Source organism: Salvelinus fontinalis, chromosome 28 (assembly GCF_029448725.1).
Source record: "Salvelinus fontinalis isolate EN_2023a chromosome 28, ASM2944872v1, whole genome shotgun sequence".
NCBI lineage: Eukaryota > Metazoa > Chordata > Actinopteri > Salmoniformes > Salmonidae > Salvelinus > Salvelinus fontinalis.
Genome location: NC_074692.1, coordinates 20302336 through 20315745, shown reverse-complemented (window position 1 = coordinate 20315745; position 13410 = coordinate 20302336). Strand labels below are relative to the sequence as shown.

The following is a 13410-nucleotide window of genomic DNA, read 5'->3' as shown; positions in this document are numbered from 1 at the left end:
TGGAGACAGATTTAGGTTTACTATGTTACATCTATCCCTGAGTCCACATTGGATTTCGAGAGGTAGGCTATTTACATTCAAAAAAGCAATTCCAGGCTCTTCAGGTTCCTGCAACATGGGTCAGAATATGTCATTCCTCAATGAGTCATTATAAAACTCTATAGGGAATGGCAGAAAGTATCCTAACTGTCAGTGGCATAGTGCAGTTTCTCGGGTCCCGCAAGGTTCGAGCACCCCGCTCCACCCAGCAAAAAAACATTTGAAGTTCTTTAGCTAATTTCTTGCTAATCTACACATTGTGCCATGAGGCTGAGAGAAAATGTGGAAGTTTTAAAGCTAATTTCCTGTAATTCTTGTGACATTTTTTAAACTAAATGTATTTGAGTGTTTATCAGTATTTGTAACTTGAGTCTGATAATACTTGTGGAATATTTTTTTAAATACTTTGCAAATGCTACGTATTTCTATGGGAAAACTGAAATGTTCTATTCATTCCTTTTCCATTTTAGTAGACACTCTTATTCGAGCAACTTGAGTGAATACATTTTCATACTTTTTCATATTGGTCCCCGAACCCACAACCCTAGCATTGCAAGTGCCATGCTCTACCAAATGAGCCACATCCTCACATCACATCATCACAAACCACTTGATGTCTCAATGTACTCAATTACTGTATTGTGCATTGTTTTTCTTCATGGTGATGGAAAGTCTACGGGTACAAACCTAGATGACCAGCCTATGTACAATTCAGTAATGTACATTGAGTGGTTTTGTCACGTTCCTGACCTTATTTCCTTTGTTCAGTCTTTATTTAGTTGGTCAGGACGTGAGCTGGGTGGGCATTCTATGTTATGTGTTTCTATGTTTAGTTTAGGGTTGTCTGATTAGCCTGATATGGTTCTCAATCAGAGGCAGGTGTTTTACGTTGTCTCTGATTGGGAACCATATTTAGGTAGGCGGTTCTCACTGTTTGTTTGTGGGTGATTGTTCCTGTTCGTGCGTTCATTGTTTTTCATTTGTTCACATGTTCAGGACTGTTAGCGTTGTTGGTTTCGTTTTGTTTATTGTTTTGTTCGTCTAGAAAAGTATTTGAATAAATATCGATACATACCACGCTGCATATTGGTCTGATCCTTGTGTTACGAGTCCCGCCGAGGATGGTGCCTCTTCCCGTTCGGGCGGCGCTCGGCGGTCGTCGTCTCCGGTCTACTAGCTGCCACCGATCCCCTTTTCTGTTATCCTTTTAGTTTGTCTAATTTGTTTCACCTGTTGTGTGTTTAGATTAGGGGTTATTTAAACCCAGTTTGCCCGCTCCCTTTTGTGCGGGCTTGTTTTTCTGTTTCGTGTTTGTGGTGTGTATTTTGTGGATTTTGTTATTCTATTGACTTTGGAACATTTCTCTTTACGCGCCCAGTGTTTAGTGTGGCGTCACCGGTTTGTAGGTGATTACGTTAAGGAAATAAAATTCCACTTTTTTGAAAGAGATTCCTGCTCTCTGCACCTGACTCTTGTTTCCACCACTGGAACTGTTACAGAAGCCCGCACCACATAATGGAGTCAGCAGAAGCAGCAACCACCCCTCTCCCATCGATGGAGGAGCGTGTCCAGCATCACACCGCCGTTCTCCATCGGATAGGGACGGCAATGGACATGATGATGGAGAGGATGGAACGATGGGAGAGGAGTGGTATCCCGACTACAACCCCAGCTCCTTCCCAGACGGCGCAACCTTCCCCATCAACGTCAGCATCAGGTTCGGGTGCATTGCGTCTTGCGCTCCCAAGGGAGTACGATGGAGCGGTGGCTGGGTGCCAGGGGTTTTTGCTCCAGTTGGAGCTCTACTTGGCCACTGTTCGTCCGACTCCCTCTGGAGAGGAGAGTGTTAGCCTCCTCATCTCCTGTCTGACGGGTAGAGCCCTGGAATGGGCTAATGCGGTCTGGAACGGCCCAGACTCGGTTCGAGACAACTACCCAGAGTTCACTCGCCGCTTTCGGGCCGTATTTGACCACCCTCAGGAGGGCCGAGCGGTGGGTGAGAGACTGTTCCACCTCAGACAGGAGACGAGGAGTGCGCAAGACTTCGCTTTGGAGTTCCGGACCTTGGCTGCTGGCGCGGGGTGGAATGACAGGGCCCTGATGGACCATTATCGATGTAGCCTTCGGGAGGACGTCCGTCGGGAGCTAGCTTGTCGAGACACTACGCTCTCTCTCGATGAGTTAATTGACATGTCTATACGACTGGACAACCTGCTAGCTGCCCGCGGGCGTTCAGAGGGGGTCCTGTCCGTTCCACCTCCCAGTCCTCCCGCTTCAACCCCGATGGAGTTGGGAGGGGCTGCATCTAGGGGGGCCAGAGGAGGTGGCTTCTCTTGCACCTATTGTGGCAGGAGAGGACACACTTCAGACCGGTGTTGGAGGAGTGCCTCTGGGAGTGGAGATGGCAGGCGGAATACTCCTCGATCACCCCAGGTGAGTAGGCACAAGACTCACCCAGAGCTTCCTGTCGGTCACATGTTTTTGGTTATTTTTTTCCCTGCGTTTTTCCCTTCTCTCCAGCATAAGGCGCTCGTAGACTCAGGCGCAGCTGGGAGTTTTATGGATCGCGGTCTAGCCCGTAAGTTGGGTATTCCGTTAGTGCAGATAGACCCTTCTTTCCCTGTGCACTCCTTAGATAGCCGACCACTAGGGTCAGGGCTGATCAGGGAGGCCACGATTCCGCTGGACATGGTAACACAGGGGGATCATAGGGAGCAGATTAGTTTCTACCTTATTGATTCACCTGGGTTTCCAGTGGTGTTGGGGGTTCCTTGGCTAGCCATTCACAATCCCCTCATTTCCTGGAGACAGGGAGCTCTTCAGGGGTGGTCAGAGGAGTGTTCAGGTAGGTGTGTGGGAGTTTCCATCGGTGCCACCTCGGTGGAGAGTCCAGACCAGGTTTCCACTGTGCGCATTCCCCCAGAATATGCCGATTTGGCTATCGCTTTTAGTAAAAAGAAAGCGACTAAATTACCACCTCATCGACGGTGGGATTGTGTGATAAACCTCCAGGTGAACGCTGCACTTCCCAGGAGTCATGTGTACCCCTTGTCACAGGAGGAGACGTTGGCTATGGAGACATATGTCACGGAAGCTCTGAGACAGGGGTTCATTCGGCCCTCCATGTCACCCGTCTCCTCGAGTTTCTTTTTTGTGAGAAAGAAGGAGTGAGGTCTGCGTCCGTGCATTGATTATCGAGGTCTAAATTCAATCACAGTGGGATTTAGTTATCCGCTACCTCTCATCGCTACGGCGGTGGAATCATTCCACGGAGCACGTTTTTTCACAAAACTGGATCTTAGGAGCGCGTATAATTTGGTGCGTATTCGGGAGGGAGACGAGTGGAAAACAGCGTTTAGTACCACATCAGGCCACTATGAGTACCTCGTCATGCCGTATGGGTTAAAGAATGCTCCAGCCGTTTTCCAATCCTTTGTAGATGAGATTCTCAGGGACATGCACGGGCAGGGTGTGGTAGTGTATATTGATGACATCCTGATTTATTCTGCTACACGCGCCGCGCATGTTTCCCTGGTGCGCAGGGTTCTTGGGAGGCTGCTGGAGCATGACCTATACGTCAAGGCTGAGAAATGTGTGTTTTCCAAACAAGCCGTTTCCTTCCTGGGTTATCGCATTTCCACCTCAGGGGTGGTTATGGAGAGTGATCGCGTTAACGCCGTGCGTAATTGGCCGACTCCAACCACGGTAAAGGAGGTGCAGCGGTTTTTAGGGTTTGCCAACTACTACCGGAGGTTTATCCGGGGTTTTGGCCAAGTAGCGGCCCCCATTACCTCACTGCTAAAGGGAGGGCCGGTGCGTCTACAGTGGTCGGCCGAGGCTGAGAGAGCTTTTAACCAGTTGAAGGCACGTTTCACTGAGGCTCCCGTGTTGGCGCATCCGGACCCTTCATTAGCGTTCATAGTGGAGGTGGATGCGTCCGAGGCTGGTGTTGGAGCCGTGCTATCACAGCGCTCGGGCACGCCACCGAAGCTCCGTCCCTGTGCTTTCTTTTCTAAGAAGTTGGGTCCGGCGGAGCGGAACTATGATGTGGGGGACAGGGAGTTACTAGCTATGGTAAAAGCCCTGAAGGTGTGGAGACACTGGCTTGAGGGGGCTAAGTACCCTTTTCTCATCTGGACTGACCATCGCAATCTGGAGTATATCCGAGAGGCGAGGAGATTGAATCCGCGTCAGGCGAGGTGGGCCATGTTTTTTACTCGTTTTAGATTTACGATCTCTTACCGACCAGGTTCCCTCAACACAAAGGCCGACGCGCTGTCTCGTCTCTATGACACGGATGACCGGCCCATCGATCCGACTCCCATCTTTCCCGCCTCATGTCTGGTGGCTCCGGTGGTATGGGAGGTGGACGCGGACATCGAGCGGGCGTTGAGGGTAGAACCTGCGCCGTCCCAGTGTCCGACTGGCCGTAGGTACGTACCGCTTGGTGTTCGTGATCGATTGATTCGGTGGGCTCACTCAATACCTGCTTCGGGTCATCCGGGGGTGGAGAGGACAGTGCGTGGTCTTAGAGGGAAATACTGGTGGCCCACCTTGGCTAAGGACGTGAGACTCTATGTCTCCTCCTGCTCGGTATGCGCTCAGAGTAAGGCTCCTAGGCACCTACCAAGGGGGAAGTTACAACCCCTTCCGGTTCCACAACGGCCATGGTCTCATCTATCAGTAGATTTTTGACGGATCTTCCTCCGTCTCAGGGGAACACTACCATTTTGGTCGTTGTGGATCGGTTCTCTAAGTCCTGTCGTCTCCTCCCATTGCCTGGTCTCCCTACGGCCCTACAGACTGCGGAGGCTCTATTTACCCACGTCTTCCGGCATTATGGGGTGCCGGAGGATATCGTATCTGATCGAGGTCCCCAGTTCACGTCCCGGGTATGGAGGGCGTTTATGGAGCGTCTGGGGGTCTCGGTCAGTCTCACCTCTGGGTATCACCCCGAAAGTAATGGGCAGGTGGAGAGAGTGAACCAGGAGGTGGGTAGGTTTCTGAGGTCGTATTGCCAGGACCGGCCAGGAGAATGGGCGAGGTACGTCCCGTGGGCGGAGTTGGCCCAAAACTCACTCCGCCACTCATCTACGAACATGTCGCCCTTCGAGTGTGTACTGGGGTACCAGCCGGTCCTGGCTCCGTGGCACCAGAGCCAGACTGAGGCTCCTGCGGTGGAGGAATGGGTACAGCGCTCTAGAGAGACCTGGCGAGCGGTCCAGGACTCTCTCAAGCAGGCCAGTGAACGGCAGAAGAGGAGCGCTGACCGCCACCGCAGTGAGGCCCCTGTGTTTGCACCAGGGGACAGGGTCTGGCTCTCGGCCCGAAACCTGCCCCTCCGCCTGCCCTGCCGGAAGCTGGGGCCGCAGTGTGTGGGGCCATTTAAAGTCCTGAGGAGGATAAACGAGGTGTGTTATAGGTTACAACTTCCCTCTTACTATCGTATTAACCCCTCGTTTCATGTGTCTCTCCTCAGGCCGGTGGTAGCTGGTCCCCTGCAGGAAGGTGAGGTACCGGAGGTCCCTCCTCCCCCTCTCGACATCGAGGGGTCCCCGGCGTATAGGATCAGAGCCATTCTGGACTCAAGACGTCGGGTGAGGGGCCTGCAGTACCTCGTGGACTGGGAGGGGTACGGTCCGGAGGAGAGATGCTGGGTAGCGGTGGGGGACATCTTGGATCCGTCCCTGTTGAGGGACTTTCACCGCCTCCATCCGGAGTGCCCTGCTCCTCGCCCTCCGGGTCGTCCTCGAGGCCGGAGTCGGCGCGCTGCGGGAGCCACGCGTCGGGAGGGGGGTACTGTTACGAGTCCCGCCGAGGATGGTGCCTCTTCCCGTTCGGGCGGCGCTCGGCGGTCGTCGTCTCCGGTCTACTAGCTGCCACCGATCCCCTTTTCTGTTATCCTTTTAGTTTGTCTAATTTGTTTCACCTGTTGTGTGTTTAGATTAGGGGTTATTTAAACCCAGTTTGCCCGCTCCCTTTTGTGCGGGCTTGTTTTTCTGTTTCGTGTTTGTGGTGTGTATTTTGTGGATTTTGTTATTCTATTGACTTTGGAACATTTCTCTTTACGCGCCCAGTGTTTAGTGTGGCGTCACCGGTTTGTAGGTGATTACGTTAAGGAAATAAAATTCCACTTTTTTGAAAGAGATTCCTGCTCTCTGCACCTGACTCTTGTTTCCACCACTGGAACTGTTACACCTTGCTCCTCCTCAGACGAGGAGGATTACGGCGATCGTTACAGGTTTGTAAGGATGGTAAATTAATACTGCACAAAAAGGTGGTTGTTTTCCATGTTATTTGATCAATAAAAATATTTAATTTGATTTGGATGTTTTGTGTCTTTGCCCATAACTTTGCACCTTTTGATGTACATTTTTGAGGACAGTGTTTTGTTCTTTCTGAATTCCATTAGAATGACAATCGCAGAGAAAGAACAGGGCAACAACTCTTATAATTCCAACTATTGAATCCTGCAAGATACTGTTGTTAATTAAAACAACTACCTTTTTGCCAAAGCGGAGATACTGAAAAAAGTTTTTTGCCAGCTCTACAGATGTTGGTCAACTAATACTAGTAAGGGCCCAGTGGACTATTTTTGTGAAATAATTTTTTTTCCCATTAAAAAAAAAAAATCTGATTTTTCAGGGAGTGCTGCAGCACCCTCAGTACCCCTAGTCCCTGCAGCTATGCTTATGACATTGTTCACATGATATCTGCGTGGCTGATGTTGATAATTGGATATGGAGAAGGGCGAGCCGGTCAAGGATCGATTCAGACAAGGTGATAAATTGTATGACAAGCGACAGTTTAATTATGAGTAAAGATATCTGGTACAAGCGTATACGGTCTCGTTCCTTCGGCTCATAGAGAACCTCCAGAAAAAGCCCAGATAACAGAATGCATAGACATTTTAGACAACACAGAAAGTAGGTTGAGTCTGGAAGTTCTGGTCCTTTGGTTGGTTCTGGACAGGTTGTTGTCTTCTCAGATTGGTCCGGATGAGCTGTGCGTCATCCTTCTGAGTCTTGCAACAAAAGTTTTTTTGTTATCAAAATGTTCAGCTAAAACAGGAGATTTTGTGTGTGCGTAGTCAGCCCTCTGTCCTTGAGTATGTGTGTGTGTCTGCACCCTTTTCTTATCAGTGTTTATGAATGTTCTGTGTCAGCCATCTGTCTCTGGGTGTGTGAGAAACCCTGCTTAGAAAGAAGTTAGTTATAACAATGTAATAGCAATATGCTTGTGTTATTTTAAATGGTATTTATTACACTGACCATATGTGTTTGCTTTGCCAGTGCTAACTGTCTGTCATGCATGGGGATATTGAAAATTGTAACACACTTCAAGACAAGCGTTGCGGGCCAATCTGTCTCTCAAAGAGCATTTCCAATCAGGGTCTCACGGGAGAGAAGCAAGAGGTGACCTTCCACTGTGTTGAAGACTCTTTATATGAATTTCAAGATCAATTTGGTTTGGATTATAATAAATACCACACATTAAACCAATAAAAACACAGGTGTAGGGAATAATGAAAATGTAGGCTAACGCCCCTCTGATGTCACGAGGTAGCCTGCAGTAAACTGTCTCGAGATACGTCTGCAGCACAGAAATCCGCTATGGCAACAGGGGAAAAGGCAAGGGAAAAAAAGAAAAAGGTTTTGACAACATGGCGCACTATCCTTGAGAAAAGTTTCTATAGAACTCCAAAAAATACTTTTGACGTGATATTTTTACAGTTTCTCGACTACCCGACAACCTTCGGAAACAATTGGAAGACGTATTGAAGAATACATTGGCATTGTATTTAGTGACTTTTATCATGGGATCAGAGAAGCCTGCTGCAGAAGACAAGTAGCCTACAAACACACAGGATGGAGAAGCAAGCAACTTTTAAGGAAAAGGTACAGAGCACTAAAACTGCTAGAAAGTCACATGACTTACAAGGATATACCATATTTGTACATTTTGTTAATGAATAGTTGTCAAATAACTATCACATTTACTATTGCACTGTCGACTGAATATGGTCACTGCAAGAATTGTTCATGCTTAGGCTACAGATGAAATGAGTCGAGAGTCAGTTTATAACCAAAAGGATGCAGGGTCAATGCTCACAATGGTCCCGAACAAAATTCTGGATGACGCTATTAATGCTACAAATCAGATTTCGAGACATTATGTAACTACAATGTGCACTGTCCCTGTAAAAATTAATTAAACTCAAACTCAAGCAATGCACGGAAACATTGTTACTAAGTTATTACAATGGTGAAAAGGTGCAGGGAAACATTGTTAAAACTACTACTTTTTTTTTACATAGCCTACATCATTTTATTTTGATTTCTGCACAGTTATTGTGAGTTGATTTAGAAGTCTTTGAAAAACTGAAGCGCAGACAGTTGTAATAATAATAGATGTATATATTTACAGTAGCCTAACAATGTGTAGCCACACTGTATGTATATATTTCAATGATATTGCTATGTAAATACCGAGTCTTGGTGAACCATATGCATGTGGACCCTTGATTCTACATGCAACATTTCATGGCTAAGGAATTTGCTAAGCACCTCAAAATTCGGTTTGATTTTTAGATTGATGCATTAACGATTCATATTCCCTCCAGTTTTCATGCCCTCAATTTGTTGCAGATCATGTTATCGTTGGCTTTTGACATGTTTTCATTTTGGTGTGAAGGCATAAACTACCACACTGGTACTCTGGTGGAGGTGCCTGTCTTACTCACCATGAGTTCAATATCTGAATAGCTTTCGCTCACTGGTTACACAGCCCCTGGAGTTATGCGAGTGGTGGTCCACTAGTGTGAGTGTAGCCTATATGTGTTCCTTCATTCTGTTCTGCAGTCCTTTGGGAATGACATGTCAGTGAGTTTTCTCCATCTGGTCTATAGGAACCCCTAGTTGTCTAGGCTCTCATTATCTCAGCACTCTCTCCCTCACTCTCCAACCTTCCTGTCCAGTGCAGTGCCCACACAGATACCCCGGGATGTGTTGGGCCAGAGACCAGAACGTACCCTAGTCTAGATCACAGAGGGGACCTTCAATCACACATCCATTAGCAGATTTAGATTGTATTCTTATTAACCACTTTCAACACAATGACGGCCAATGGTATATCATCGGTATATTATTTTTGATAACAAACAGGCAAAATTGTTTCAGATGATGATGGGTAAGTGTTTAAAATTGACTCTGCTTCCAGTGTTCCACCCCCTTCAGACACCCAGAGAAAAGCTTGCATGCACAAGCTCACAACACAAATGCAATGACAAACACATGCACTGAACAGCAACAAAACAGCCCCCAAACCACACTAGGCCCCAGTCTGTTATTTACCATTGGTTGATGTGCATTCTTAGATCATAAACAGCTCTTACCAGTGGGTGGCTGCACCAGCTACTGTATGCACACTCCCACTTAGCCTAAATTTACCCCAATCCCATTATTTATCCTACTACAACATGCTTTCACTCCAGTTGTAACACTCAGAAGCAGCATTTAAACCAAACAGCACTGGGAGTGAAGTAGGACATTTAACAGAGGACAGTAGTTAGCGTACAGGTTGTTCAGATCTGAGCTTCATGCATTTTTACTGCCCTAACTGATGCTGTAATTATCGTGATTAACATTTTGCAGAAGGATGCAAAGTGAGGAATGACAAAACCACACTTTCCACAGTAGTGTGATGTTGATTGTTGTTCAGTTAATACTTTCCACAATAGTGTGATGTTGAATGTAGTTCAGTCATAGCCAACGTCTATCCTTCCTCTTATATCTTCCCCTTTCACTCTCTCACCCTCTGGAAGTAATTACCAGGCATGCTGACTGCTGCTCTGTCCTATCCCAGAATTCAGCTGGAGGAGGTGTGGTATGAATGAGGTATTGTGGAAGCGGCTCCATCAGATTGACAAGCTAGAGAGTTTTTCATTCAATAATGTACATAATAAAGCATCTCTGGTCAGCTGACACAACATTTCCAAACCAGTCATTTTCTAAGACTTCCTAAATAGTTTTAAAGAAACAAAGCTGTATTTTTGGGATCTGCAATGGTACTGGAGTAATTCTAAGTCTTTAGTTGTTTTATTGTGAACTACTGCCTGAAGGTATTGTCTTTGTTTATTTCATGCTGAGTCAGGGGGTTCTGCTGGTCTGCCAACATGACTTTGAAATTAGCTGAATCAATGATATAGGACAAGCGCTCTCTTAGTGTTTAAATTAAACTCCAAAGAATTTGTAAAAGTAGAAAACATTTCTGCTCTCATCTCCTTCTTTAAATTGTATTTAATGATTTCACTTTGCAGTCCTTTTGACCTGCCTTACTCTGAAATGTTATCATTTTCTACTGATACAACAGTCTGCCTAATTATGGAACTTCTCCACCTCATTGCCCTCTATCTCCAGTTTTCGATCTTCGGCTCCCGGACAGTTGGCAGTGCGGCACGGCTTGTGGCTGAAGAGGAAGAGGGCCGATGTGGCCTCAGCAAGGCAGAGTTCATGGAGAGAGTTCAGCAGAGCAACGAGGCGTGCCAACGCGGTGACTTCCAGGCTGCCTTGAGTCTCTATGGCGACGCCCTGCGAGCCGACCCACAGAACTGCATCCTCTACAGCAACCGCTCAGCAGCCTTTCACAAACTGGGATGCTACCAGGCTGCCCTGGATGACGCTGTCAAGGCCCGTCTACTCAACCCCAAGTGGCCCAAGGTGAGTCTGTCTGAACCACCCACTGCATCTTAACCTCAAACATGGGACAAGAGGACATGTGAGAATAGAAACACAGCTAAATTCATTCCAAAACAGAACAGTGCATGGTTTTGCATTACACATGTACTGTTTATGGGTTTTAAGATCTGCACATGAACTGAAGATTTATGGGAGACTAGTGCAAGTCTGAGTTACATGAATGGATGTCCACTTGGTATTAGGATCTATGTGCAATGGCTTGCTGAATAATTCATTTGCTTTTCTCGTTTTGATTGTGCATAAGCGGAGTTGATCAATGTAAGGTTGAGGAAGGTAAGGTAGAAGATTTGCTAGGTCTTATCTGTGGTATTGTCTGGGGCATGTGGTTTGACCTACCATAGATTTCACATTGCTCACCCACAGAGGCTGAGTAGGGTGCCAATCCTCTCAGCAACCAACTTGCGTCTTGGCTGAATGATTAGGCAGAAAGAGCTGTATTTTAGCTGTGTCTTTAGTGTGTGTGTGTGTGTGTGTGTGTGTGTTTAAGTGTGTACATTAATGTGTTTGGGTGTGTGTGTGTGTGTGTGTGATTGATTTGTAATGCTCATCTCAGCTCATCTGAAGTCACAGGTCACATCTCACCTGGCTGAGGTCAAGGGAAGTATTTGATTGATATCCAGGTAAGTCTATTTTTGTTTCACAAAGTAAACATTGATTTATCATATTGATTGTATCAATCAATTCTCCAACACATTCTCATGGCAAAAAAATGTTGATGCATTGTTCTCGTCCGTAAACCTCTGAGTACTGATTTTTATTGAACAGAGTCCAGCAGCGTCAAAGCAATTTCTGCGGTGGGAGTTGATGACGAGGGTGGGAATGGTATGGAAGAGGCGAAGGAACATTGTGGTGGCTCTGATGTCAGATAAATCACAATGCATCACTGCATCTAAATAAACTGTGAAATAAATATTCAGACAGAGAACAGGCCTGCAAGCTGCACTCGAAAACCATCGCCAAAATCTCTCCCCTCTCTCTTTTTGATAGGCCAGCACAATGACCTCTTTGTGGTCTCTGATTGGGGTATGGTTAATCCAGAGCCAGATTATTGCACATAGTCTAGCCTATTACACACAATGTTATATCTGATGCTTTGGTTAGCTTCTGCTTGCACTACAACACTGTTGCTTCTGTCTAGTCCCAGATCTGATTGTCAAGGATCAGTCTTTTTGGTCAGGTGTAAGTCACTCAAGCAGTGGTTGAATTGTTATCCTCTGCCTGATCACCACTAGGAGACAGTCTTGTCACATATTCTTCAGAGCCATTGTACAGTACAAGGCTCTGAGATTCTTCTCAGTCAGGCTACATGGGAACTGTAGCAATTTCACCATAGTACTCTAATTAATGAGGAAATAGACATTACATTAATTAAATACAAAATACATTTGCTTTATGTTATCTTGCCAATTGGTGAGAAAAAAGTGTAATGACTCCCTCCTATCTTTACAAGTCTAGTTATGGATGATTGAGTAGTGATGGAACATTTTTAATTCTATAATGATTGCAAAAAGAAAGATCAAGGTTAATGTTCCTCTGGTCTGGTACAGACAAAGAAAATAAAGAAAACATATATAACTCAGCCTTAAATTCTTCAGCAGTGAGTTGTATGAAATCCTGGCTTGCCTAGGTCTATTTGTTACACATGTGGTAATAATCAATTACGAACATAGCTGGTCTCAAATTGGTATATATGCTTGAGTGGAATGACATAGAGCTGATCATGGCCTAATGAAGTAATCAATAAGTAATGCGCCTTTTCTTAACCTCTGTTACCAACCAGTCTAGAAGACCTACATGCATTGTGACTATTATAATGGCAGTCTTCTCACACTCCTCACACACTTGTCATTGGCTTTAGGGAGCGAGAGGAGAGGGGGTTTGGTTTACACAGGCATAAGATCAATCAGTAAAGGCTGTGTGTTTGATGAGGGAGGGGGGATTAAATCACAGGAGCGTGCTGGCATTTAGATCCTGTGTGAGTACATGTTTATCATCAATCATCCCTCACCATGGCTGCACCTCTGGATGGGCCCGTCAGGTTGTGACAGGCTCGGCTGCACCCACCCCACCGCCGCACGCACCGCTGAGCAGCCCGGCTTCTGGAAGCCCATAGCCAGACAGCACTCCGATCTGCTCAGAGAGGAAGCCCTGTCTAACCCGTCAGTTTTATCCCACTGTTGTAAAGCGGCAGAGCTTTTTATTTATTTCTCTCTGAAAGAAAAGAGAAAATATGTGGCGTAATGACCTGAGACAGCTTTAGGCCCTCTGTCCTTCACCCTCCCACAGAATGCAAAGAGGCTGAAAATAGAACAAAATGAAGTGTCATTCAGTAGACAAGTGGCATAAATGTATGCGTGTGTGTGTGTGTGCGTCTGTTTAAGTGAGAAAGAGAAACCATTTGTATGAATGTGTGTTAGTGTGACTCCATTTTTGCCTCCCCAGGCTTCATTCTTTGCAAATGGAATGCTGTCACACTCTTCGTTCAAATATTTTTATTGAACACACACAGGAATGGTGTATAGGTATGAAAGGCAGGTATACAATTTTTAACTAAACATAAAAGAGCAGACAGAAATAAAAAGATCCAGAGTTCTGGGTACAAAACAATTATTAC

General features: G+C 46.2%; 1 protein-coding gene across 1 annotated transcript; it reads left to right on the top strand.

Annotated features, from left to right (window-relative positions):
* Positions 1-7670: 7670 nt before the first annotated feature.
* Positions 7671-10799, top strand: LOC129826334 (tetratricopeptide repeat protein 28-like). The gene is made up of 2 exons (XM_055886933.1): positions 7671-7937; positions 10458-10799. Exons 1-2 carry the CDS (start codon positions 7908-7910, stop codon positions 10788-10790), a joined length of 363 nt encoding a protein of 120 aa, XP_055742908.1. The 5' UTR covers positions 7671-7907; the 3' UTR covers positions 10791-10799.
* The last annotated feature ends 2611 nt before the right edge of the window (positions 10800-13410 follow it).

Excerpts from the sequence above, each read along its gene's own strand:
- LOC129826334 (XM_055886933.1), top strand. The coding sequence starts at position 7,908 with ATGGAGAAGCAAGCAACTTTTAAGGAAAAG. Across the intron at positions 7,938-10,457 it reads AAGCAACTTTTAAGGAAAAG|TTTTCGATCTTCGGCTCCCG; the intron begins GTACAGAGCACT and ends CTCTATCTCCAG.